The sequence below is a fragment of the Malus domestica genome, chromosome 11 (assembly GCF_042453785.1).
Source record: "Malus domestica chromosome 11, GDT2T_hap1".
Classification (NCBI taxonomy): Eukaryota; Viridiplantae; Streptophyta; class Magnoliopsida; order Rosales; family Rosaceae; genus Malus; species Malus domestica.
In genome coordinates, this window is record NC_091671.1 from 28,154,516 (window position 1) to 28,181,243 (window position 26,728).

At 38.3% G+C, this 26,728-nt stretch overlaps 1 protein-coding gene across 1 annotated transcript; it reads left to right on the forward strand.

Moving 5' to 3' along the window:
* Window positions 1-14,980: 14,980 nt before the first annotated feature.
* Window positions 14,981-21,135, forward strand: LOC103403912 (ABC transporter C family member 3-like). The gene is made up of 10 exons (XM_029088847.2): window positions 14,981-17,622; window positions 17,782-17,868; window positions 17,969-18,613; window positions 18,719-18,883; window positions 19,137-19,431; window positions 19,538-19,752; window positions 19,831-20,136; window positions 20,252-20,315; window positions 20,405-20,644; window positions 20,728-21,135. Exons 1-10 carry the CDS (start codon window positions 15,205-15,207, stop codon window positions 20,835-20,837), a joined length of 4,545 nt encoding a protein of 1,514 aa, XP_028944680.1. The 5' UTR covers window positions 14,981-15,204; the 3' UTR covers window positions 20,838-21,135.
* The last annotated feature ends 5,593 nt before the right edge of the window (window positions 21,136-26,728 follow it).

Consider the following 26,728-nt stretch of genomic DNA (forward strand, 5'->3'; position numbering starts at 1 on the left):
TAATTTGCATGCTTGAATTTGATGCTAGGATATAAATTTGTTTCACCTAATCGTTATGAATTTATATTCGTAAGCAGTGAAGGTCGCTAGTCACGATCGTGTTAAGTAGATTCCTGGCAAGAGTATCATGCTTTTCATAGTTACGAATGCCTTGTCGATGCTTATGATTTCCAAAGAACGTAATGATTCTAACTTGTGTCTTTATCATGCTGTTCATATAAAGAACTTGTTAGGAATAATTTGTTTGCGATGCATATTCATCCAATTCAATGATCCTAGGGAAATCTGAAGGTTAATTTAAGCGGACCTAATTAATTTGGAGTGTTGAGGTTCATAACTTATTGAATTGATAACTGGAAATTGATTTACGTTGCATATATTTCATGTGTGGAGAAGAACCCCTTAGCCATTCCATCATCCATTGATTCTTCATAACTTTGTATTACAATCTGTTTCTCTTACAATCTGCCATTTAAGTTTATTTTCGTCCAAATCAAATCCCCAATTATTTTGAATTCCTAGATTAATTGGAAAGTGTGTTGGTTTATGTTTTTAGGTGTTTTAGGTCACTAGGAAACCAAAATTCGTCCAAGTTGAGTTAGAGTCCCAAAACTGCCCAGAAAGTGGTTTTTAGGCAGTTTGAGTGTTTGGTTGTTGTTTTGATTCTTTTGGTTCGTTTTAGTATTTTAACGTGAGTTTTGCATTCTTTGAGTCTAATCTAGTGCTTTAAACTTTGTTTTTACATTTCTAAGTCAGTTTTCAAGTGTTTAGCAATCCCTCCTAATCCCTGGTCTAGAACGATCCCTATTTACATACTTTGCTATAATTGATAAAAAAAAGGTTTAATTTTGTGTGTTAACTTATTTTTCACATCAAATTTTGGCGCCGTTGCCGGGGATTAGCAACTTTGCTAATCTCTTGGATTGTTTTCTTTTGAATTATTGTATTTTGTTTAAGTTTCTGTTTAAGTTGCTGATTTGTTTTGTTTTCTTTGTTTTTAGGTACTAGTGCATGACTCGAAGTTCCCGACCTGTTCATGAGCATATCTTAGACTTTGACGACGACTTCGAGAGAACTTTGAGAAGAAGGAGGAACCAACAGCACAAGGAGGATCCCACGGCACAAGTGGGTGGAAAAGCGCAAGGTATAGCCATGGACAACCGTACGCTCAAGGAGCTTGCCGCCTCGGGTTTGGATAATGCCGCACCATTGTGTATCCAATATCCCATGGCTGCCCAAGGTAAAACTGAAGAGTTCGAGTTAAAGTCAAGTTTGCTCCACCACATTCCAAAGTTCCATGGGCTGTCCATGGAGGATCCGAACAAACATTTGAAAGAATTTGAAGTGGTGTGCTCAAGTATGACTCCGGTTACCGTTGACGGAAGTATTTTAAAGATGAAGGCTTTTCCGTTCTCTTTAATGGACAAAGCCAAGGATTGGTTGTACGAGTTGGCTCCCGGTACAGTTACATCTTGGGAGAGTATGAAGAGGGCATTTCTGGAGAAGTTTTTCCCAACATCTCGCATCATTCTTCTTCGTAAAAAAAATAAGTGGAATTCAACAAGATGAAGGTGAGTCTTTTCCTACATATTATGAACGATTTAAATCATTTGTTGCTTCTTGTCCACAACATCAGATGAAGGAGGAATTGCTTTTGCAATACTTCTACGAAAGGCTCCTACCACTAGAACGTCAAATGCTCGATGCCTCGGCGGGTGGAGCATTGGTAGACAAAACGCCCATGGCTGCAAAAATCTTGATTGCTAATCGAGCGTTGAACGCTCAACAATACGAAGGTGTAGGCCAAAGAGGACCCCCACGGCAACAAGTGCATGAGGTAAGTTCCACTTCCAATATTCAATCTCAGTTAGCTAATCTTACTTCTCTTGTTTCACAGATGGCCGAGGGAATGAAGATTCAAGGACCCATGGTGTGTGGCGTATGTTCTATCCAAGGACATGCATCCGAAAAGTATCCTCAACTCATTGAGAATGGTGGATGGGAGAGCGCTAATGCCATTGGGTTTCAAAGCCAAAATCAGCCAAGACATGATCCATATTCCAACACGTATAATCCGGGGTGGAGAGACCATCCAAACTTCAAATGGAGAGAGCCACAACAAGCCCAACCACAAGGAGGCTTTAGGCAACAACCCCCGGGCTTCTACAACAAACCATACGCACCCCCTCAAGTCCAACCACAATCTACCCCAAATACTTCAGGTAATGCTTTGGATAATGATACACTTGTTAAGTTACTAACCACTTTGACTAATGGGCAGGAAAATCAAAACAAAAGGGTGGACCAACTAGAGAAACAAATGGGACAGATTGCCGAGGTTGTTGGGCAGATTCGAGACCAAGGAAGGCTTCCTAGTTCTACCATTCCAAATCCAAAAGGAGGGTTTGAATCAGCCAAAGCAATCACCCTAAGAAGTGGTAAGGAGGTTGGGGCAAGTTCTTCATCAAAAATAGGTCACAAAGAGGATGAAAAACTTCAATTTGAGGAGGAGGAAGCATGCCCATCCACGGCAAGGGTGGACACACCTATGCCGCAAGCCCCCATGGCTCCAAATTCGTCCAATTCATCCAATAAAGGTAAGAATGTGTCAAATTCGGTTTCTACTAATGTTGTGCCTTCGAATGCTCCTTTTCCTAGCAGGTTTGTGCAAACAAAGAAGGAAGAAGCTGAAAAGGACATCCTTGAGACACTTAGGAAAGTTCAAGTCAACATACCCTCGTTGGATGCCATTAAGCAAGTCCCGAGATACGCTAAGTTTTTAAAGGAGCTATGCACCACTAGGAAGAGGATTTCAACCAAGGAGGTTGTGAAGGTAGGTGAAAATGTCTCCGCCATCTTGCAACGTAAACTACCCCCCAAATGCAAAGATCCGGGTAGCTTTACAATTCTGTGCGTCATTGGTAACACTCGTTTCAAATCTGCCATGCTAGATTTAGGAGCCTCTATAAATGTTATGCCATACTCCATTTATGTATCTATGAACTTAGGTGAGTTGAAACATGATGGTGTAATCATACAATTGGCCGATAGATCTAACGCTTATCCAAAGGGAGTGTTGGAAGACGTTTTGGTGCAGGTTGATCATTTAGTCTTCCCAGCAGATTTTTATGTGCTCGAAATGGATGAATCGGATCATGCTCCTTCATTGCCCATCCTCCTTGGAAGGCCATTCATGAAGACGGCCCGGACGAAGATTGACGTGTATAGTGGAACGTTATCCATGGAATTTGATGGGGAAGTTGTTAATTTTAATCTTTCTGATTCCATTAAGTACCTTAGTAAGGACCATTCATGTTTCTCTATTGATATATTTGACTCTTTGGCGCAGGGATATCTTGAAGATTTGAATGACGATGCGCTTGAAAAAGTCATTACACGAGGAATAGAACTCACAACCAAGGGGGCAGATTCTAGTGTAACCCACGGCATACATGGACTAGGCCATGCCATGCCATGCCTCCTAGTGATGAAATTTTTGAGTTGGTTGCTGCCCTTGAGTCACTACCTAAGCATGGTGGTAAGTCTCCTAACTTTGATTCCATTCCAATTTCGACTAACAAGTTGCTTCCATCCATCGTTCAGGCACCCATACTTGATCTCAAACCCCTACCAAGCCATTTGAAGTACATCTTTTTAGGGGAAAACAAGACACTACCTGCCATCATCTCCTCATCCCTCACGGCACAAGAAGAGGAGAAGCTAGTGCGTGTCTTGAAGGAATTCAAATTTGCCCTAGGTTGGACATTGGCCGATATTAAAGGTATAAGCCCTACGACTTGTATGCATCACATATTTCTTGAGGAGGGGGCCAAACCAACGGCGCCAAAATTTGATGTGAAAAATAAGTTAACACACAAAATTAAACCCTCTTTTTATCAATTGTAGCAAAGTATGTAAATAGGGATCGTTCTAGACCGGGGATTAGGAGGGATTGCTAAACACTTGAAAACTGACTTAGAAATGTAAAAACAAAGTTTAAAGCACTAGATTAGACTCAAAGAATGCAAAACTCACGTTAAAATACTAAAACGAACCAAAAGAATCAAAACAGCAACCAAACACTCAAACTGCCTAAAAACCACTTTCTGGGCAGTTTTGGGACTCTAACTCAACTTGGACGAATTTTGGTTTCCTAGTGACCTAAAACACCTAAAAACATAAACCAACACACTTTCCAATTAATCTAGGAATTCAAAATAATTGGGGATTTGATTTGGACGAAAATAAACTTAAATGGCAGATTGTAAGAGAAACAGATTGTAATACAAAGTTGTGAAGAATCAATGGATGATGGAATGGCTAAGGGGTTCTTCTCCACACATGAAATATATGCAACGTAAATCAATTTCCAGTTATCAATTCAATAAGTTATGAACCTCAACACTCCAAGTTAATTAGGTCCGCTTAAATTAACCTTCAGATTTCCCTAGGATCATTGAATTGGATGAATATGCATCGCAAACAAATTATTCCTAACAAGTTCTTTATATGAACAGCATGATAAAGACACAAGTTAGAATCATTACGTTCTTTGGAAATCATAAGCATCGACAAGGCATTCGTAACTATGAAAAGCATGATACTCTTGCCAGGAATCTACTTAACACGATCGTGACTAGCGACCTTCACTACTTACGAATATAAATTCATAACGATTAGGTGAAACAAATTTATATCCTAGCATCAAATTCAAGCATGCAAATTAAGCGTGCACTCTCAATCAACATACAAGAATAAGTTCTAAATCAAATGGTTAAGCAAATTGTATTCACGACTTATGTAACAATAACTGGAAGTAATCAACTCATTTCACATATATAATCATGGTTTTGAATACACCCTTAGCCAAAAACGAAATTAGCCAATCATACTTAAAGAAAAACAAAGATTACATGAATTAGACATTAAAATCCAAAGAAAGAAAACACCTAGAATGCTCCAACTTGGCAGCAAGTGCATCCAAGATTCCTCATTTCCCTTGCTTGCGGCAGATTGGGTTATGGACAGGTTTTGGGTGGTTTTATGGTGTAGAATGGATAGGGAATGGTATGGAAAGGTTTAGGGTGAGTGTGGAGGAGTGTTTGATGGTTGGAGGGTGGTAAAGAACTCGGCAAAGATGGTGGAATAAGGTGGAGTGGCTGTTATGTTTTCTGGGCACTAGAATGGTGTTTTTGGGGTGTTTTGCTGCCTAGGGTGAGTATGGACGAATTTTCTGCATGAATGATGAATATGGGAGGTTCAACCCTTTGCCAAGGGTTGTAAACATGTATATATAGGCTCCAAAAACCCTAGAGAATCAAATTAGGCAGTAGGGAAATGCACAGCAAGGAGGGTGAATTTGTGGTGTGCAATGGTCCAAGGATGAAAATGGAGCAATGATGCAAAGTATGAAGGGTAAAATGGAGTGGTATTTCAGCTAGGGAGCATGAATGATTGTGTTCATTGCAGGGAAATGAAAAGGGGAGGTGAAATGTTTCAGAAATTAGTTAAAGGTGCAGCAACATGTGTTGCACAAGGCATTGGATCCCAAATGTGGATGATGGAGCATCAATTGGTGCATGGAATGGTTGTGAAATCTGATGGGTGAAGGGAACAAGAGGTATGCAGCAATTGAGTGTGATAATTGAGTGTATTGAGGCATGAAATCAAAAATATTTTAGGGGACAAGGATGATTAAGCATGCATGGGAATCCAAAGGGAATGCTATGTGGATTGCACGGCAAGGATGTGTGTTCTTTTGTGGCTGAGTTCATGATCCTTTGTACACTAATTCTTCACACTCTTAGCCTCTTTAAGTCTTCAATTTCGTCCAAACCTTGGTTCCAAATATGTGACATGCATTCCAAGCTCCATTTTGCTCCAAAATGCTCCAAAATGCATCTTCTTGCCTACTTTTTCCTTAAAATATGAAAACACATGAAAATGACTTTAAACATTAAAATAACTAAGGAAACACGACCTAAATGCACAAGAACAAGCCAACTATGTCGCATAAATATGCTCCTATCAGGGCGTGACACATACCTATATCAATGACCAATGATTTTTTTTTCATGTTCGGCTCGTACATCTTGATTTAGTTATATCCGATATATGCTTTCATGAAGCTTAGCAACTCGTGCCTCATTGTGGAATCGATAAACAAGTCTACTTGGGGTAAAGGATAAAGATCCTTGAGGCATTCCTTGTTTAATTCCATGAAGTCTACACAGATTTTCCACTTGCCATTATATTTCAGCACAAAGATTACGATTACAGAGAGAGAATCCGTATTAAATAGAGAGAATCCCAAAGTGTATATAGCATAAGATATTGCTTCCTTTTAGGATTGTGATTACTTGTGATGCATGTCAATCCTTAGATTGTAGGAATCTCCAAGAATATAGGAAACCAAAAAACTAAATCAAGACTCCTTGTCAACCCCAAAGACCAACACCTTGTTGGGCTCTAATCCCCAATTGAATCAGACTCCTTGTCTTGCAGAACAAGTATGGTCGATCTCGACAAAGCCTGCATGCCTTGCCAACCATTATAGAGCCCAACAATGTGTGGTGGCACCGTTAGTCCGTTTAGACAGCTTAATCTGATTCGGAGCCATTGAGTCATTGACCAAACTTCTGAGGCATTAGTATTCCAATCCGCGCACTCTGGCGAAAAAAAAAGGGAATTTTAACGAAAAGTTCCCGGTACTGTTCACTTTAACGAAAAACCACATTTTTACACTAAAAAGTCAATCCTGATACTATTCACTTTACCCTTTATTTTGTCCTTATTGTTAAAACTCAAAGTTTTCAAGTTATTTTCATTAGTTTTCCTAAAAAAATCTATGGTCCCACAAGTAATATTTATTACTAGATTTTATGATGAATTTCACTTTGTGTAAACAAAAGTTAATAATAACAAATAGTCACAAACTGGTAATTAGCCTTAGAGAACATCATAACTTATGGGCGCAAGCTAACATGCACCGTCAAGTTAGTGCACAAAATCTTGCCCAACTAACGCAGCGAAATATACAATAAACGAATGGACAAGTATATGTTATTACTAACTTTCTTATTGTACAATCATCGCATGTAACTCTAATCTATCTATATCTATACTAATCATTAATAGAACTCTCTTTGTCAACCAAAGTTTTGAAAAATACTACTATACCCTTCCAGGTAAATGACACACCCCGATCCTAGAATCAAGGCGTGTTGGCCGTCACGTGGGCGTGACGTAACCAAAAGTGGGACGCGGAAGCAATAGATAAGAGAAATACGAAGAAATAAAAACCAAATACTAGCAATAATAACCAAGTAACGTGCTAGAGTAAGTTTAAGTGTGAAACACACATATTCAGAGGATAAGTCCTAGGTGCAGTCAAGTAGGAACATAACTAAATTACAACACCCGAAGGTGAGTCCTACATTTATATAGTCTGTCAGAATGTCGTGGGAATCCTCGTGGGCCACCAATGCTGCTAACTAGAACCTGGAGGGGCGCAAAACAAAATTGAGTGGGTCAGTAAAACAAAGCTTTTCGAAAACATTTCAATTAATAACATTTCTAACCCCTCGCTGTAAAACCTGTATACTTTCCCAGAAAATAACATAATATGCATATAATCTTCATATAACTCAAATCACAATTCTTTATCAAAACTCAGAAAGTATGCCATGCATAAATACCAATAACAGAATAAGGATGCATCAATATAACAGGTGAAATAATGAATCAACCGAAGACCCTGCAGTTGGTCATGTACAGTTAATTCTTAAGCTCAATATCCTATCTAGCCGGAGTCACCGCAGTAACCTGTACGGCGCTACTCTGCACATAAATCGAAACTACCTGAAGTAGCATGTACGATAAGAAAGGTGTAAAAATACGCTTTAATGCTTCTCTCATCAATAGCTGTATAATAATCTAAAATCACCTACAGTCGGAACCACTCTATAGTCTGTACGACATGCACCTACTTGGATCCAAGGTGAGCGTGTGGTGCGGGGTGAATAATATAAGCACTAACACCAAGGGTGCAGGTTATGATCTCTCAACACAATTCACATCATCAATAAATCATATGAACAATATAAACTCACCTGATACTCACCTGTGCGTCCACAGCACCATTTCACATATACATGCATCAATTACTAATTCGTATAATTCATAATATGCATGCATGGCATTTTAAAAACATACTTTTATTTAAATTCAATTTCTGGGAAATTCAATAGTATATAGGTAATAACAGAAAATAACTGCCCACTCACTGATAAGTCGAAGGGTCGTAACCCCCGTGACGTCCTTGAATGCGCTCGTCCTCGGGATAGGTATCACCTATATGCGAAACAACTATAAAAACGTTAATTAAAGCACTTAACCGACAATTCGTAATAACTTCTCATACGATGCTCAATTTGGGTATATGAATATACCACAATGACCTACTCGACGTCACGAACGTCAAGGTATTTTTAAAATAATTTTTGGACTTGTCACGTGCCCCCACACGCCAGGATAGGCACGGGTCCACGCGCCCCCCACGCGTATCATCCCCTACCTCCAGTGGCCAGAAAAACTCGCCGGCGTCGGAAACTAGGTAAACCTGCAATCGCCCTTTTCACGCTCGATTCTCAACCATTTTCCATGAAATTTTCACCAAAACTTCACAAATTACGAGAGGAAGAAGGCTATACCTTTAAAACTTTCAAAACCTTCGAAATCACATCGGGAAATTTCACCCAAAACCGGCCACCTTCGAACCTTGTGATCCCGACGTCCAAAACCTTCAAACGAACGTCCCCAAGCTTTGTGAGAACCTCCTAAAGCTCACTATGAACTTGGATTATCCTAAAAACCAACCATTACAAAGTTCATGAATAGTACCCAAACCGAACCTCAAGTTTTCAACGTGAAATCGAAAGATTTCTTACCTAAAATGGGTATGGATGAGTTCGTAGGGTCCTCACAAGTACAATGGTGCCCTTGGCACCTTCGATCCATGCTTGGATGATCGTGGGTGAAGGTGTCCGTACAGTTCGACAGGGAAAGAGAGAGAGAAACTGAGAGTGAGAGAGGGTACGGGACAGTGAGACACGAGAGAGAGAAGAGAGTGATGGTATTGTGTGTGGGCGGTCCATCTAAGCCCCTAACCACACAAAATACAACTAAATTTTTACTCCAACTCAATTGCTTCCAAAAATTTAGGAATGTATGTAATATTGAAATTAATATGTCACACATACCTTAGCAACAGTCAAGGGTACTTTCGTCATTTCACAACCTCGATAAATAGAATCTCGGGACGGGCTGTGATAGTAAAACTGAAAGAAAATATCAAAAAAAAAAATCATGAGCATTAAAGTAATTTCACACAAAAATTTTGGGTATTTTTTCTTTTCCTTGCCAACATGTTATCAAAGCTCTCTCTAATTTAAATAAAATAAAATATACCCCACTCTAACTTCTCTCTTTCATACATTTTTTCATTTTAAATCTTTTATATTTATGTACACATAGTGTGATGGCTTCATCTAATAATAATATTATTAAGAAAACCCAGCTTGTTAACCATTATTGTAAATGTATATTTTAATTATACCCCTACTCATTACAATATGAAAACAAAAATGGGTTAATTACCCTTGAAGTTTATCGTGTTTCACAAAGCTCTTCAACTTTGAGAAATTACACTAAGGGTTGGTTTGGTATTGCTGTACTTTGAAAAAAAAGTTGCTTCTACTGTGTTGTGAGAATAAGCAACTGTGAAATAAAGTAGCAAAGTGTTTGGTAAACTTTTTTGTAAAAGTGCTTTTGGAAAAAAAAATCAGTATGATAGTGTTTGGTAAACTTTTATGTAAAACAGCTGTGATTGTGTGAAATAACCAAAAAGGTATAATACTAATATGCTATGACAAGCCACGAAGTCGTTCGCTGGTAACCTCTTCACCTTCGCCTTCATTTCCTCCTCATCTTCTCCTTCCACACGGTCGTCGAAAATGGGACCCACTTCTTCACCTCCTTCGTCAACTGCGACCCTTCTCTCAAATCCCTCATCTCCTGCCTCGACCTTGCTGGCGCTGGCAATACCAACCAACGCTCTCCCAGATCTTCAGCCGAGTCCTCTTCTCCGATCTCTCTCCGTCGCCGACACCGCCCATTTCTACACCTCACCCATGTCGGACCCACTTCTTCACCTCCTTCGTCAACCGCGACCCTTCTCTCAAATCCCTCATTTCCTGCCTCGACCTTGCTGGCGCTGGCAATACCAACCAACGCTCTCCCAGATCTTCAGCCGAGTCCCCTTCTCCGATCTCTCTCCGCCGCCGACACCGCCCATTTCTACACCTCACCCATGTCGGAACCTTAGTCGACAATTTCTTCTCCGGCGATGACGACAATGCTCACTCCTTCTTCGCCCCAATCCTCATTTTCTCCTCCTCCTCTCACTCCACCTCCAAATTAGGGTTTATTGGAACTTACGGGACTAGGGTTTCTAAAATTGTGCGCTACAGCCTCACGTTCAAGGCTGAGAAATTCACCATTTCTGATGACATAGCTAGAGGTAGAGATGGCAACAGAGAAAGCAATGTGGGGAGGAGAAAGGCGGCGATGAAGAAATGGACGATCGGGCCGTCGATTTGCAATTCTTGATCAACGGATTGGAGCTGATTCTACGTCTCTAGTGTTGTTAGTCAAAACTGAAGATGTCGCCAGTTGTCAACACAGTGTCGTTAATCTAAATTGAACGTATGTTGACGAAGTTAGGGAAGTATGAGAGATTCGCGTAGAGCGAGATTTGTGCATGGCGTTTGTGTGTGTTGAGTTGAGCGTCTTCTTAATGTTACAAAACCACTTCTAATTGTAGGGTGAGACTCATGTTGAAGTAAAGTCCTATCTAGACTATAACTCATCGACATCTCTTGATCCAATCTCCTATTAAATAAGCCTAATTCGCGCACAGCCTTCAATCACTTCTATTAAAACTAAGACTCTGAACCCAATCCTCTTTCAGCATTTGATTCATTGCTAATCTGATCAGCCATGAGCCTTGATTCTTGAAATATTACGAATCTTATTAAAACTCATCTTGATCCTTAACAATTTTACTTACATTAGGATTCGACCGAATCACTCTTCAACTTGACCCTTAAGAGTCTTTCTCTTGTTAGAACTCGGCCGAAACCATCGTGGGCTGGATATCTAAATGCCACTTGGCATGAAGGGATGTCACTGGGCCAAGGATTAAATCCTATACCAATTATCCACCTTCGGCCTAAACCCATTAGTTCATGCCCAAACACAAGTTTAATCATTAAACCACATTTTGTTCATCATACTGCACCAAGATAGATGAAAATGTAGTCATTAATAGGCTATAGCCAAAATAATTGTAAGTTCTGACTCGTAAGCAGCATCCAACAATACTAGTACAGCATAATACGTTAAGTTAATATGGTCCAAATATGTGTAGGGTAGTAGCACACGCAATTCCAAACTAGCTATATGAGGTATTTATCATCTTCCCAAGCTTTGTATATTTGTATTTTTTGCTCAAACAGTGGATTTTGTTAGATTAGCTACCGACAGGGTTTGAACCCACATCGTCATGCAAGAGCTCAACACATTTTCACAACTGTGGTAAAGGACCACTTGCTTGTATATTTGTTGACTCTATTAACTAAGTAGGCATAGTACCTGACCTGTCATCTATTTAAGTTAATTATTAGTGTGCAACTGGAAATTTTATTAGCAAGCAAAATGTTTATTAGACGAGTGATTCACATTTTCTTAAATTTTTATTCAATATCCTTGCTCAGTATGTAAACATTACTATTCGAATCGATGATTAAACTTTATCTTGTCGATAAATCAAAATATTTTAAACACTTACGAATCACACAATTAAATTTGTGTCTTCAATAAAAAATAGCATCTCTTCAAAAGAAAGTAATACTCTTCTTTATTTTATTTTATTTTATTTTATTCATCCAGATGCTCTCCTCTTTTTCTAAAAAACCGTTGAATGAAAAGTGACTATTTATTTGCGTGATGCAAAAGAAAGGGAGGGGATGTGTGGCATTATATTATACATTAAAAAAAATTCTAATTTCAAAGACTGATGGTTTTGGACTGATGGTTGGCATGGCTTGTCAACCAAGATTTGAATCTTATGGTGCTAAAGAGAGAAAGTCAAACTAAACCTTTCTTTGCTTGTCTTTTTACTTATCTTCATGCGATTAAGACTAAATGACCCATTTGTCTCAATGTGTGTTTGAATAAAAAAGAGTTGATTGCTAATATTATATATTGTCTTCGTTAAAAGTACAAGATGTATTGGTCACAAAAAATATTCTTCTCTTTTGATTTGATAGGATTGAAAGGAATGAGAACTGATCAGGAATAATCATATCAATAGGTATTAAACTATTTTATAGACATTTCATTTATAAATAATATTACTGAAAATAATAAAAGAATTAACTACCTATTTATTCCTTGAACTTTGCTTACCCTTCGATTTTCCCTTAAATTTTTCAATCGGCAAATTAAAGACTTCAACTAATTTTTTTTGTGATTTCCTCCTAGTGTAAGTTTTTCATTCATTTCATTCAAATTTCTGTTAAATAGAAGCATGTGCACAACATATAAGAGTAGTTCGATCGATTCATTCTCTAAAATAATAATTGAAAACCCTATATTTCCAAAATGTCAACATGTGCAAATCTGTGTAATTCTATAGCTTTTGTGCCTGAAGGTCTAGCAAGGTGACACTTTTTGTACTCAAAGGAGAGTCACATGATTTGCATGTGATAAGAATTAATGTTAATTTGATTGCAATCTATGGACAACTAACGGTAGGGGGAAATTCGCAAAAAAAATTAGTTTAAGTCCTTGATTTTTCAAATAAAAAGTTTAAAGAAGAAATTAAAAGCCAAGTGAAAATTCACGAGAAAAATTAACAATTTACTCATGATAAAATGTAAAACTTAAAAGTTAAAAGGCATTACCACTTCATCCAAAAAGAAGGAATCTAGATCTTCGTCAGATTCTCTCTGTGAGGATCCCTGGGATCTATGAATTATGTTCGTTCATTGTACATCGTGTAATTAGAAATTATTTTAAATATTTTTATTTAAAATTAAACATAAATAGTACTAAACAAAAATTGATGACACGATATATGATGAATGAACACAATTCACAAATCTCTATGATTTTCACCAAAATGATCCTGAGATGATCCTGTTGGAAAAAGAAGGGTGCACCACTTCAAAAGCATCGGAATTCAAAAAAGCATCAAAATCCAACATGCGACATGGAAATTGGAATCAAGGTGTCCAACTTGACATGCTTAGTCAAAACATGTGCTTGAAATTAAGTGATTTTTTTCTTTCTGAACTAATGATATTATATAGACAAAGTAGATGGAGATGGACTTAGTTTTACAATAGACTAGCAATAAAATAGTTCAAATTCGTCTTTAGCGAGTATTGAATCTAAGACCTCTAACTTACTAATAAAGAGGAATATCATTAAATCGTAATACTAAGTGGTAATTTTTTGTGAATTTGAAATTAAACAAACCGCGAAAGTCTAAGGCCTCGTTTGGTAGCTTTTGTGCCTGAAGGTCTAGCAAGGTGACACTTTTTGTACTCAAAGGAGAGTCACGTGATTTGCATGTGATAAGAATTAATGTTAATTTGATTGCAATTTATGTACAACTAACGGTAGGGGGAAATCGGCAAAAAAAATGGGATGTGATATCCACACACCCCTTTTTACTTCTCCCACACCTTTTTAGTTTTCAGCCGTCGGATCGGATGAATTGAAGAAGATCAACGGACATAAATTAACAAGGGGTGTGTAAGAAGTAAAAAAGGGTGTGTGAATAGGACACCCCAAAAAAATTAGTTTAAGTCCTTGATTTTTCAAATAAAAAGTTTAAAGAAGAAATTAAAAGCCAAGTGAAAGTTCACGAGAAAAATTAACAATTTACTCATGATAAAATGCAAAACTTAAAAGTTAAAAGGCATTACCACTTCGTCCAAAAAGAAGGAATCCGGATCTTCGTCAGATTCTCTCTGTGAGGATCCCTGGGATTTGTTAATCGTGTTCGTTCATTGTACATCGTATAATTAGAAATTATTTTAAATTTTTTTATTTAAAATTAAACATAAATAATACTGAACAAAATTGATGACACGATATATGATGAATGAACACAATTCACGAATCTTTATGATTTTCACCAAAATGATTCGGAGATGATCCTGTTGGAAAAAGAAGGGTGCACCACTTCAAAAGCATCGAAATTCAAAAAAACATCAAAATCCAACATGCGACATGGAAATTGGAATCAGGGTGTCCCACTTGACATGCTTAGTCAAAACATGTGCTTGAAATTAAGTGATTTTTTTCTTTCTGAACTAATGATATTATATAGACAAAGTAGATAGAGATGGACTTAGTTTTACAATAGACTAGCAATAAAATAGTTCAAATTCGCCTTTAGCGAGTATTGAATCTAAGACCTCTAACTTACTAATAAAGAGGAATATCATTAAATCGTAATACGTGGTAATTTTCTGTGAATTTGAAATTAAACAAACCGCAAAAGTCTAAGGCCTCATTTGGTAAATAGAATAAGTAATGAACTGAGTTAAGGGTGATTAGATAAGAGATAATCCTACCATAATCTTATCATCATGTTTGTTTTTTATAGCCAATCAAACCACTTCGAACTTGCCACTTCAAACCCAAGATTTGATGCTTAAGACACATCATAGTGCAACGGCAATGATGTTAATTGAAGGTTGAGGAATGCTACTGAAACTCTTTCAAAGTATGACTCTTTATAAAAAAATTTATTATAATTTAACATCAATTTATGTGACAACTTCAAATTATTGTTTTTTTCCTCGAACCTACAGTTGTTAGCTTCACTTACCGTCTATGTCTAAGCGATCTCCGTCGTGTGAGTCTTGGGCACTACGTTAGCCTCCTCTCCAGGAAAATTCCACTTTGACATTTCATCCCCTCTTTCTCTCTCTGCACTCTCGTACTTCCACTCCCCCCCCCCCCCCCCCCCAAAATATATAACAACACACAAAAATCTTCCTCCAATAACAAAACTCAAACCCCTTTTCCCAGAATTTCAGAACCCCCGAGCAAAAAGCTCCAGAAATCATGGAGTTTTTTGGTTCATCAAACCACGGTACTCTCTCAACCTTCTTCTCACACTACTCATCACCGATGCATCCAGGTACCCATTTTCTGCTCAAACCGGTTTTTATACATGGGTTTTCTGGTTCATTACATATAGTGTTGGTATTTGTGTTGTTCTTCTCTTGGTTGTGGAGGAAATTCAAGGGGGGTGATGGAGGAGGAGGAGAGTCTCCGAAACAGAGGATTTCGAATAGCCGAAATTCGTACTACAAACAGGCTTTACTTTGTGCTTTCTGTGTTTCTGGGTTTAGTCTGGTTTTTTGTTTATTGAACTACTTTTGTTGGTACAAAAATGGTTGGTCTGATGAAAAAGTAGTGACCCTTTTGGATTTAGCTGTTAGAACACTCTCTTGGGGTGCAGTTTGTGTTTATTTGCATACCCAATTCTCCAATTCTGATGAATCCATTAAGTTCCCAAACTTTTTGAGAGTTTGGTGGGGTTTCTATTTCTCTATTTCTTGCTATTCCCTTGTCATTGACATTGTTCTTCACAAGGATCGTGTTTCGTTGCCTGTTAAATCTTTGATTTTCGATGGTGTCTGTGTTGTTTCGGGTTTGTTTTTCATGTATGTGGGGTTTTTAGGGAAGAAAGAGGACAGAGATTCTGTTCTTGAAGAACCCTTTTTAAACGGTAATCGTAGTACTAGTGTAGGTAATGATGGAGAGTCAAATAAGTCGAGAGGGGGAACAAATGTTAACCCTTATTCGAACGCTGGAATTTTCAGCATTCTTACTTTTGCTTGGATGGGTCCTCTAATTGCGGCTGGCAATAAAAAGGCGTTGGACCTTGAGGATGTTCCTGAACTAGATAAGGTTGACAGTGTATTTGGGTCCTATCCTTGTTTTAAAAGTAAGCTCGATGTGGGGTGTGGTGGGAACGGCAGAGTTACCACACTTCATCTGGTGAAGGCACTAATCTTCTCAGCCTGGAAAGAGATTCTCATGACTGCTTCATTTGGGATTTTTTACACATTGGCGTCTTATGTCGGTCCATATCTGATTGACACACTAGTTCAATACCTCTACGGGCGACGGCAGTTCAAAAATGAAGGCTATGTTTTGGTTTCTGCATTTTTGTTTGCAAAGCTTGTGGAATGCCTCACTCAAAGGCACTGGTTCTTTAAGACGCAACAGGTAGGAGTAAGAATCCGTGCAGTACTTGTTACAGCCATCTATAACAAGGGTTTGACCTTGTCATGCCAGTCCAAGCAGGGCCACACAAGCGGTGAGATTGTCAATTTTATGACTGTCGATGCTGAGAGGATCAGTGACTTCACTTGGTATATGCACGAACCATGGATGATCCTTGTACAAGTTGGCTTGGCCCTAGTGATTTTGTACATAAATCTTGGTCTTGCGGCTATCGCAACATTGATTGCAACGATAATTGTTATGTTGGCAAATGTTCCTTTGGGGTCCTTGCAGGAGAAGTTTCAAGAGAAGTTAATGAAGTCAAAAGATAAAAGGATGAAGGCAACATCTGAGATCTTGAGGAACATGAGAATTCTCAAGCTTCAAGCATGGGAGATGAAGTTTTTGTCTAAAATTAATGAGCTCCGGAAGTCAGAGGCAGGATGGTTACGAAAGTTCGTTTACACTTGGGCCATGACCTCATTTGTCTTCTGGGGTGCCCCCACATTTGTGTCTGTGGTCACTTTTGTTGCTTGCATGCTTTTGGGAATCCCACTTGAATCTGGGAAGATCTTATCTGCACTTGCAACGTTCAGAATTCTTCAAGAGCCTATTTACAGTCTTCCTGACACAATTTCGATGATAGCACAAACTAAGGTATCTCTTGATAGAATTGCATCATTCCTTTGTCTTGATGACTTGCAGCCAGATGTTATAGAGAACATCCCAAGAGGTAGTTCTGATACAGCAGTTGAGATAGTCGATGGGAATTTCTCTTGGGATTTATCTTCCCCTAATCCAACATTGAAGGATATAAATTTCAAAGTGAGCCGTGGTATGAGAGTTGCTGTTTGTGGTACTGTTGGCTCAGGCAAGTCGAGCTTACTTTCTTGCATTCTGGGAGAAGTTCCGAAGATATCTGGGACTCTTAAGTTGTGTGGGACCAAGGCCTATGTTTCTCAGTTACCATGGATACAGAGTGGAAAGATAGAAGAAAACATATTGTTTGGTAAACAGATGGACAGAGAAGGTTATGACAGGGTTCTAGAAGCATGTTCGTTAAAGAAGGACCTTGAAGTTCTATCGTTTGGTGATCAGACGGTTATAGGGGAGAGGGGAATCAATTTAAGTGGAGGGCAGAAGCAAAGAATACAAATTGCACGTGCTGTATACCAAGATGCTGATATTTATCTGTTTGATGATCCTTTTAGTGCCGTTGATGCTCATACAGGATCCCACCTTTTTAAGGTATTTCATTTCTCTATTCTAGTGTGATTCCATACGTAATAAACTGAATCTTCAAAGTCATTTGCATCATCGAACTATTGACATATGCATCAATAATATTCTTTTTTTTTTTTTTTTACACTTCACTATTAATTTATTTAATTGACAATTGCACTACAGGAATGTTTACTAGGCCTGTTGAGTTCGAAAACAGTAATTTATGTCACTCATCAAGTGGAGTTCTTGCCGGCTGCTGATCTTATATTGGTAAAATATCCACACAGCTTTTTTTTATGAAATTCCAATTTACAATACGTGATATTATCTACTTTGTATATGTCCACTCAAAGTTACTCCTTGTCATCAGGTCATGAAGGACGGAAGGATTACTCAAGCTGGAAAGTTCAATGATATTCTTAATTCCGGAACTGATTTTGAGGAACTTGTGGGAGCGCATGAGGAAGCTTTGTCCACGCTTAATTCTGTAGAGGAGGGGCCTGCTGAAAAAATAAGTGTGAGCAAAGAAGGAAATTCTGCTAGTACTAATAGGGTTGTCCAAAAAGAAGAAAGCAGTGATGTTCAAAATAGTAAAACAGATGATTTAGGTGAGCCAAAAGGGCAGATTGTTCAAGAAGAAGAGAGAGAGAAGGGTAGAGTTGGGTTTTTAGTCTACTGGAAGTATATCACCACAGCGTACGGAGGAGCTCTTGTGCCTTTTGTATTGCTTGGACAAATTCTGTTTCAGATCCTTCAAATTGGAAGCAATTACTGGATGGCTTGGGCAACTCCCGTGTCTGAGGATGCAAAACCTGCTGTTACAAGCTCTACACTGATAGTTGTGTACGTTGCTTTGGCTACTGGAAGTTCTTTATGTATTCTTTTCAGATCCATGTTTCTTGCAACAGCTGGGTACAAGACAGCAACTATACTCTTTAGTAAAATGCACCATTGCATTTTCCGTGCTCCAATGTCTTTCTTTGATTCGACTCCAAGTGGACGAATCCTAAACAGAGTAAGCGAAATATATTTGTAATATCATGCCTGATTGGGTGGTTCAAAGCAAAATATATTTCTAAAATCAGTAGTTGAATAAATGTTGCTACATAATTTCTTGCAGGCTTCTACTGACCAAAATGTAGTGGACATGAACATGCCGAATCAACTTGGGGGCCTTGCGAACTCAATGATCCAGCTTTTGGGAATTATTGTAGTGATGTCACTGGTTGCATGGCAGGTTTTCATCATTTTTATCCCCGTGGTTGCAATCTGTATCTGGTATCAGGTAATTTTTCTCACTTTGTTCGAATGCTTCTATCTTATACGTTGTACTGATACATCAACTTATCACATGAATTCAACTGTGGAAAATCCTTCAGTTTTAATTCTTCATTGTTCATGCTCTATTGATGCTCTTTCTTCATGCCTATACATGCCCGAACTTGGCTTCCTTTTTTATTCAAAATTTTACTCCTGTTACAGCCAGGAATATACAAGAATCATGTTAAAAAAATGCTCACGAATTTATATTGATGCAGCAATACTACATTCCTGCAGCAAGAGAACTAGCACGATTGGTTGGAGTATGCAAAGCTCCAGTGATACAACATTTTGCCGAAACAATTTCAGGGTCAACGACTATTAGAAGCTTTGACCAGGAATCAAGATTCCGGGATACAAACATGAAATTAAACGATAGTTTTGGTCAGCCTAAGTTCCATACCGCAGCTGCAATGGAATGGCTATGTTTTCGATTGGATATGTTGTCATCTATCACATTTGGATTTTCCTTGATTTTCTTGATTTCTATTCCAGCGGGGGTGATTGATCCAGGCAAGTGATATTCGTCTTTTGTTTTACTGATTATTCTTGAAATAATTGTTAAGCAAATCTATGAATTCTCTTTATTCTTATCTGTTTTGGATGTTTTACCCTAAAGGCATTGCGGGATTGGCTGTCACATATGGACTTAATCTAAACATGTTACAAGCTTGGTGCATATGGAATCTTTGCAATGTGGAGAACAGAATAATATCAGTGGAGAGATTACTACAGTACACTAATATTCCCAGTGAGCCTCCTCTTGTAATAGAATCCAATCAGCCGGATCGTTCTTGGCCATCACATGGAGAAGTTGATATACGTGATCTTCAGGTACTTTCTGTTCTGGTTTATTTCTTCATACGATGTAGGATCAGTCATGTTTATGACTGTTATTTCATGTTTATGTAGGTCCGCTATGCTCCACACATGCCACTTGTGTTGCGAGGTCTCACATGTACCTTTCCTGGGGGACTGAAAAGTGGGATTGTGGGGAGAACTGGCAGTGGCAAATCAACTCTCATACAGACCCTTTTCCGAATTGTGGATCCTTGTGCCGGCCAGATTTTGATAGATGGTATTGATATCTCTTCAATTGGACTGCATGATTTGAGATCTAGGCTGAGTATTATCCCTCAGGACCCAACCATGTTTGAAGGGACTGTAAGAAGCAATCTGGACCCACTTGAAGAGTACACAGACGAACAAATTTGGGAGGTGGGTAGATTTTACATTGATGATAAGAATTTTGTTCCCACTAAATGTTCTTCAGTATCTGATATTTCAGTTCTAAATTGGCGTCACTCGTTAACATGTCTTTTATTTGTTTTAGGCCCTCGAAAAGTGCCAACTTGGAGATGAAGTTAGGAAAAAGGAAGGAAAGCTGGATTCCACAGGTTTGTTCTAACATAGAGGCTATACAGATGCTCTCAATTCCTTCTATGTCTTGGTGATTATCTGTGCTTATGTTCGAGAATTGCTGCAGTTAACGAGAATGGAGAGAACTGGAGTATGGGTCAGAGACAGCTGGTCTGCCTTGGCCGTGTGCTCCTGAAGAAAAGTAAGGTTTTGGTGCTTGATGAAGCTACTGCATCGGTTGATACAGCTACAGATAATCTGATCCAGCAGACCCTTCGACAACACTTTACTGACTGCACAGTCATTACTATTGCGCATCGTATAACTTCTGTTCTTGACAGTGACATGGTTCTGCTTCTAAGTCACGGTTAGTATTGCCATATGAATCCATCCAACGTTCCTAATGATCCCCTTAGTTTTTACTTTAACGTATTTTTTATCGTGTTGCAGGGCTTATTGAGGAATATGATTCTCCAGCAAGATTGCTAGAAAACAAATCATCGTCCTTCGCTCAGCTCGTGGCAGAGTACACAATGAGGTCAAATTCTAGTTACGAATAGTTTGAATGACAATTAACAGTCCAAATCTTCATTGTGCACTACTCAACTGGGTAACTGTTTTTATAATGTCGAAAATAATTGGTGAGTATGACCATACTTGCGCTAGTGCTGAACCATCAGAATCGGATGATCAAGTTGCAGCTTGCAAGTGTATTTTTATATGCTATATTTTCTGTTACAAATGTGTTATGATTAAGTACATTATTCAAGTAATTGTTAATCTCAGAGTTACTGTCAAACTTTGTGCTTGCAATGAAATCTAGAATGCCTGGTTTAAATTTACCAGCATTTTCCAGCATTATCAACTTCTATTAAATATCTTAGGATGAGCCACAAAGTTTATTGCAAGTGAGCCTATGACTAAGGGAGGTGTGGTCAATTTAATGAATCCAAGGAAGTTGATAGGATTTTTGCCACGTGTAAAAGTTGGGATAAAAACACTTAAAAATACTGGCAAGAGAACAAGGTAGTTGTAGTAAGAGAGAAAAACTTGTGCGGGGCTTGGCTTGCCACTGGACTTCGCTGAGTGGACTTCGCTGAGTGGCACTACAGTCCACTCAAAACTCGTCACGTGGCAAATCTTAAATATAATCTTCTATCTTTCTTTTATATTTAAAATTTTTATAATTATTTTTTTAACTAATGAATATATGTTGTAAAGGTGAATGGATGGCTGGCCACTAACCCATTCATTTGCCTTTCACTATGCTGCTTGTGACTTGCTTCTATAAAAGCAAGCCTTATGAAACACAACATAGACATAGATGAATGTGAGAGGTTCACGGGAGAGAAAGGAAGAAAAAGAAAGAGGAAGAGAGAAATGAGAGGAAGAGGAGATGAGATAATAGAGAGAGTTATCTTTGTACTCCTATTATTTCAAATTATAATGAAAGCACCACTGCTGCCCCGAGGACGTACTCTAGTCACACTGACTGTAGAGGAACCTCGTAAATTTTGTGTCTTGTTTCATTTATTCCACTGCACCCACAGTCGATTTTACAACACGTTATCAGCACAAGTTGCTCTCGTGTCGGTGGAAAGAAACGAGAATTGTTGGCCTTATCTCAGACCCATGGAGAAATCACAAGATCAGCTTGAGCTCCATTTGGCTTGCTGTCATCTTTGGTTACTGTTGATGACCTGCATGAGCAAGCAGGCACCTAATATCATCATCTTCAAGGACTCGAGATGGAGCATCTTCACCATGGCACTCATCTGCCTTATCGTCGCTGGCGTCGGAGGACAGACTCTGTCATCCTCACCTGACGGCTGCGCCCGCGCTGTCCGATGTCCCTTCAGAACACGTGATGATCTGCTTAAGCAGCAGCTGCAAGCGGAGATCAAAGAAGACGGCAAACTCCATGTCACTGTCAACAAAACTTCTCTGTAATAGGCAGGAAGCAGCCGCACCAATAACATAGAGATTCACATCAAGAAGGATGGTATAAAACTTTTCTTTGATCTTTCATGGCATTAGCTTTTGTTTCTCTATTTTTGCAGAAGTTGCAGATGCATGCTGGCGCAAATAATGGAGATGGAAAGCTTGTCTGATCTACCATGTTTGACAACCACACCATAGCCTACACCACCATGTGTAAAGATAAATAAAATAAAGAAAAGGTTTTTGGTGATTTGGCACCATGTGGAAGAAATAATAAACAAAGAAAAGAAATTGGAAATGAAGACAAAGGTGCACGACACCATGTGGAAAGTAAGAAAAAAATAATAATAATAATAACAAAAAGACAAGGAGGAATAATACATAATCAGGAAATAAGGAAAGAGACTGATGAGCTTGAAAAAGGTAAAAATCAAAGGAATTGTGCAGCATGTGACAAAATAAAAGGTTTTGATACTATTTATTTATATGAATGGTGTTGGCTTAAAACACTTTCACAAGCTCTATTTATTTAAAGCAATTTATTTACAGTGGGTAGAATTATTACCCTTTGCTTTAAAGCTTTGATATTTATGTGCATGGTGTTGGTTTAAAGCCCATGTCACAAGTTCTATTTACTTTAAAGCAATTTATTTATCATGGACGGTTTTACCACCTACTGCTTTAAGTTTTGATTTATGTGAATGGTGCTGAATTAAAGCCCTTGTCACAAGCTTTATTTACTTAAATGCAATTTATTTACTATGGCTAGAATTACCGCCTATTGCTTTAATTTATTTATTGTACTTATCTTTTGTTACAATGAGTATAACAAGGACCCAGAGTTCCTTGATTAGATTAGAACCTGCAGTTTCTTGATCCTCATCACATAAAATGATAGGACCCGAAGTTCCATCATACAAAAAGATCAGGCATGAAGTCCTTTGATCCTGAAGATCAGGACATGAAATTTCTTGATGAGTACCGTAAGTTTAAAGTGCTGCAGTGCCTCAACTTAACCATAATAAATGACATAAGAGTCTCGGTTAACAGACTATTAAACAAGGACCAGAAGTTCCTTATGTCCATACTTAAAATGGTTTAGCAGAAGCATTTATTAAGTGGGTGAAATTGATTACCAACACTCTGCTCATGAAAACGAAATTGCCAGTTTTCTACATGAGGACATGTAAACTTTACATGATGCATTATTAATTCGGTTGAGATATGTTATCAACCATCAATACTTCTCAGTACAACTCGGGTTTGGGAACCAACCAAACATTATACATTTACGAGTTTTTGGTTGTGTTATCTATATGCCTATTGCACTGCCACAACGTACTGAAATGGGTATTAATGTTGAACATCATCTATCATTCAATATTTAGAACCCTTGACTGGGGATATGTTTACCATGTGGTTTGCGGACTATCATTTTGATAAGACAATTTTCCCGCCGTTAGGGGGAGAAAATAACATCGTTCCAGAAGAACGATGAGAAAATATCATTCCAGAAGAATGATGAGAAAATATCATTCCAGAAGAATGATGAGAAAATATCATTCCAGAAGAACGAAGATAATTTGTCTTATTTGGATTCACGAAACAAACAATGAGAAAATGAAATTGGAATAATTGAATGATGCAACGAAAGTGATGAAATCACATATACTTACTGCAAATGTGCCTACAAGAATTGATGTCCTCATTGGACAATATAATGAGGCAGTAAATGATTTATCTGTTGCACGTCTGAAGTGTGGCAAACCTTTAGACTCAAAAGGTTCAGTCATTCGAAAAAAAAAAAAGGAATATGGCACTACTGAACTATTGCATTCCTGAAGCATAATTGTTGCATGCCAGAAGCATGACAGTCGCTGCATGGATAATACGTTCTAGAAAGGACAATCCGCAGACATGGGAATATTGATGTCTTTTGCATGTAGCATGATAGACGTATAGGTTCCAATGACTCAACTCCTAGAAGTGGAGATTAAAATCCAAGCTCTATAATGCTCAAAATGAGGTTATGATCCGAATTCTCTAAATTACGACTATCCTGGAAGAGATAGTATAATGCCCTTGAAGAGGCAATGGATATCCAAAAGAAATAAAAAAAGGCTTTTATGCATGCGCATGCATATGAGAATATGGGATCACGGATTGATGATAACCAATGATAATTTTGGTTTTTACAAGTAGCTACTAAATTCATCAATGAGCTGTGTTAATATTGAGTCACGTTCTTTTGTTTGTCGACAAAAGGAAATTATTGGCCAAAAATGGAGAAAGGCAATTCCATTACAATTTTGTAAGAACGTGGGCAAGTGAACCTATATATATTTGAATACAATACAAATAGTCAAAGGATGTTGAACCAAGGAGGTTATATATGGGCATTTGTAATACAGTGTAATACACTTATATGATATGACACAAGGTTGTAAACGAGTTCATATGAATGGAGAATTATATATGAAGGGTTGTGAGTCGCCCACATTATATCTCCATAAGTAAATCCCTCAAGTATACATGGGAGCAAATTGCTCTGTATAAATTCCAAAGGAAAATGTGTCATGAAGTGTAGAAAATCCCTAAAGGATTCAAACTGCTTGAAGTAAGCCCCTGAAGGGTAAAACATAAAATATGTACTCAATACCAATGGATGATATAAATTGCCTTAGTGAGTACTATCATTATAATATTGTTGCAACATACTAAAATCTCTTGCAAGAGTCAATGACATTAAATTAGAACTCTTGAAGAGTTGATGATATTAAATTGGGACTCCTGAAGAGTCTAGAAAAAATTATAAAGTGTTGAAGGAATTATTGTCTCGAGCTGCAGATCGAACAATCTACCAATACGAATCTTATCCATGATATTTATGATATTAAAAGAACCATATGGATTGAAGATTATGAGTTGAATACTCATATGATGAAGACACTAAGAATAATCATTTATCTTCGTAAGGGTAAAGATAAATTAATATTTGGTCCAGAAGTACCACATCTTAGTGAAGTATATGCTTTATTGTATTTAGCACAATACATTGAATGAAATAAAGCTTATTTATTAATATCTCCAAGAAATTACAGATATATACATACACATGAGTTAAAACAAACAAACAGGATGGAGCCTTCACAAAGGTTGCTCATACCCCAGAAGGAGGAGGCACTGGAGATTGATCATGTGGCACCCCAGTACTTAGCAAAACACCAGAAGGGGAAGGCATCAGTTGCTTTCGGAATCTAGCAACGAACCTCTGGTGATCACTTTAAATCCGACTTTCGGATTCCTGCAGTTGGATGAGCTTTCTTTTCATGCTCGTAGAGTAACTATTTGCAAGCACGTGTAACACCCTATTCTCGTGCTTGAGCCCTCTGATCTCTTGTTTAATTCTTGCCACATCCGCCATCAATGATTCAACTTGGCGAGTTTGAGCAAGTAGGCGTTGGCCCATATTGGACACAGAGCCAGCACACTGAACACTGAGAGCCAAGGAGTCTTGAACGGCCGACTCTTCAGACCGTTCTGAAAGGATCTTGTTATCCCTTGGAGTGAGAAGATTCCTAGCTACCACAGTAGCGGTTATGTTATTCTTCATCACAGAGTCCCCAACCGTAAGAGGACCATTAGAAGATAAGAAGGACGGGCGCCATATATTATCCTGACGCTGCTCGTCTGTATCACTCATAAGACTCAAATCTAAGCAAATGTTAGATGGGCAAGTAATTTTTCAGAAATGATGAAGGAAAAACAGAGGTCAAATAAAATTTCAAATGTGCAAGATAGGGGAAATTTCTACAGGCAGCAACTTTCTGAGCATACTCTTGAACACAATTGATGTCTCTATAAAAGAAGATACAGCAAAGCCGCTTGTTCAAAGATCGAAGAGGCACCGCTCTCCGAATTTCAAAAGCCAGATTTTCCTGAATAAAGTTCGTTGGCATTTTTCAGACGTAATCCCAGCTTTTTCAGATATTGCGTGCAACTTTGTCAAAGATCTCTGACAAAGTTGAAAACGCGTAAATCTTACTGTTCTATTTACACCACAGTTGCTGACAAGAGTAAAAGCACAGCACCACCACTTGCTATTGAGAAATCTCTATATATGTCGACCTCTGTTCTCCATAACAAGGCAGACCCGCAACACTGCAAGAATACCTAACTCTTCCTCATCTCCGAGAATGCATCTTCAACATAGCATCTCGAAATACTCAGTTTTCTTCCTCTCCGAGAATACCTCTTCAAACATGTCACACCAGAGCAAGATTATCACATATCTTCAGGGACCAGAGCAAGATTATCTCATATCATGCAATCTCCCTGTCCTTTCATTTGTCCTTGTTCTTGCCTGCGAAGACAAGGATAAAGAAAGCAATATGTCGGAACCTCCACTCAAACTCTCGGTAAGGAACCGACTGCCTAGAACCTTTCCTGATTGCTTACCTAGTGTTGCTCTCGAGTAGTCATCTTCAACAGTTGGAGCTGGATCTCCAGT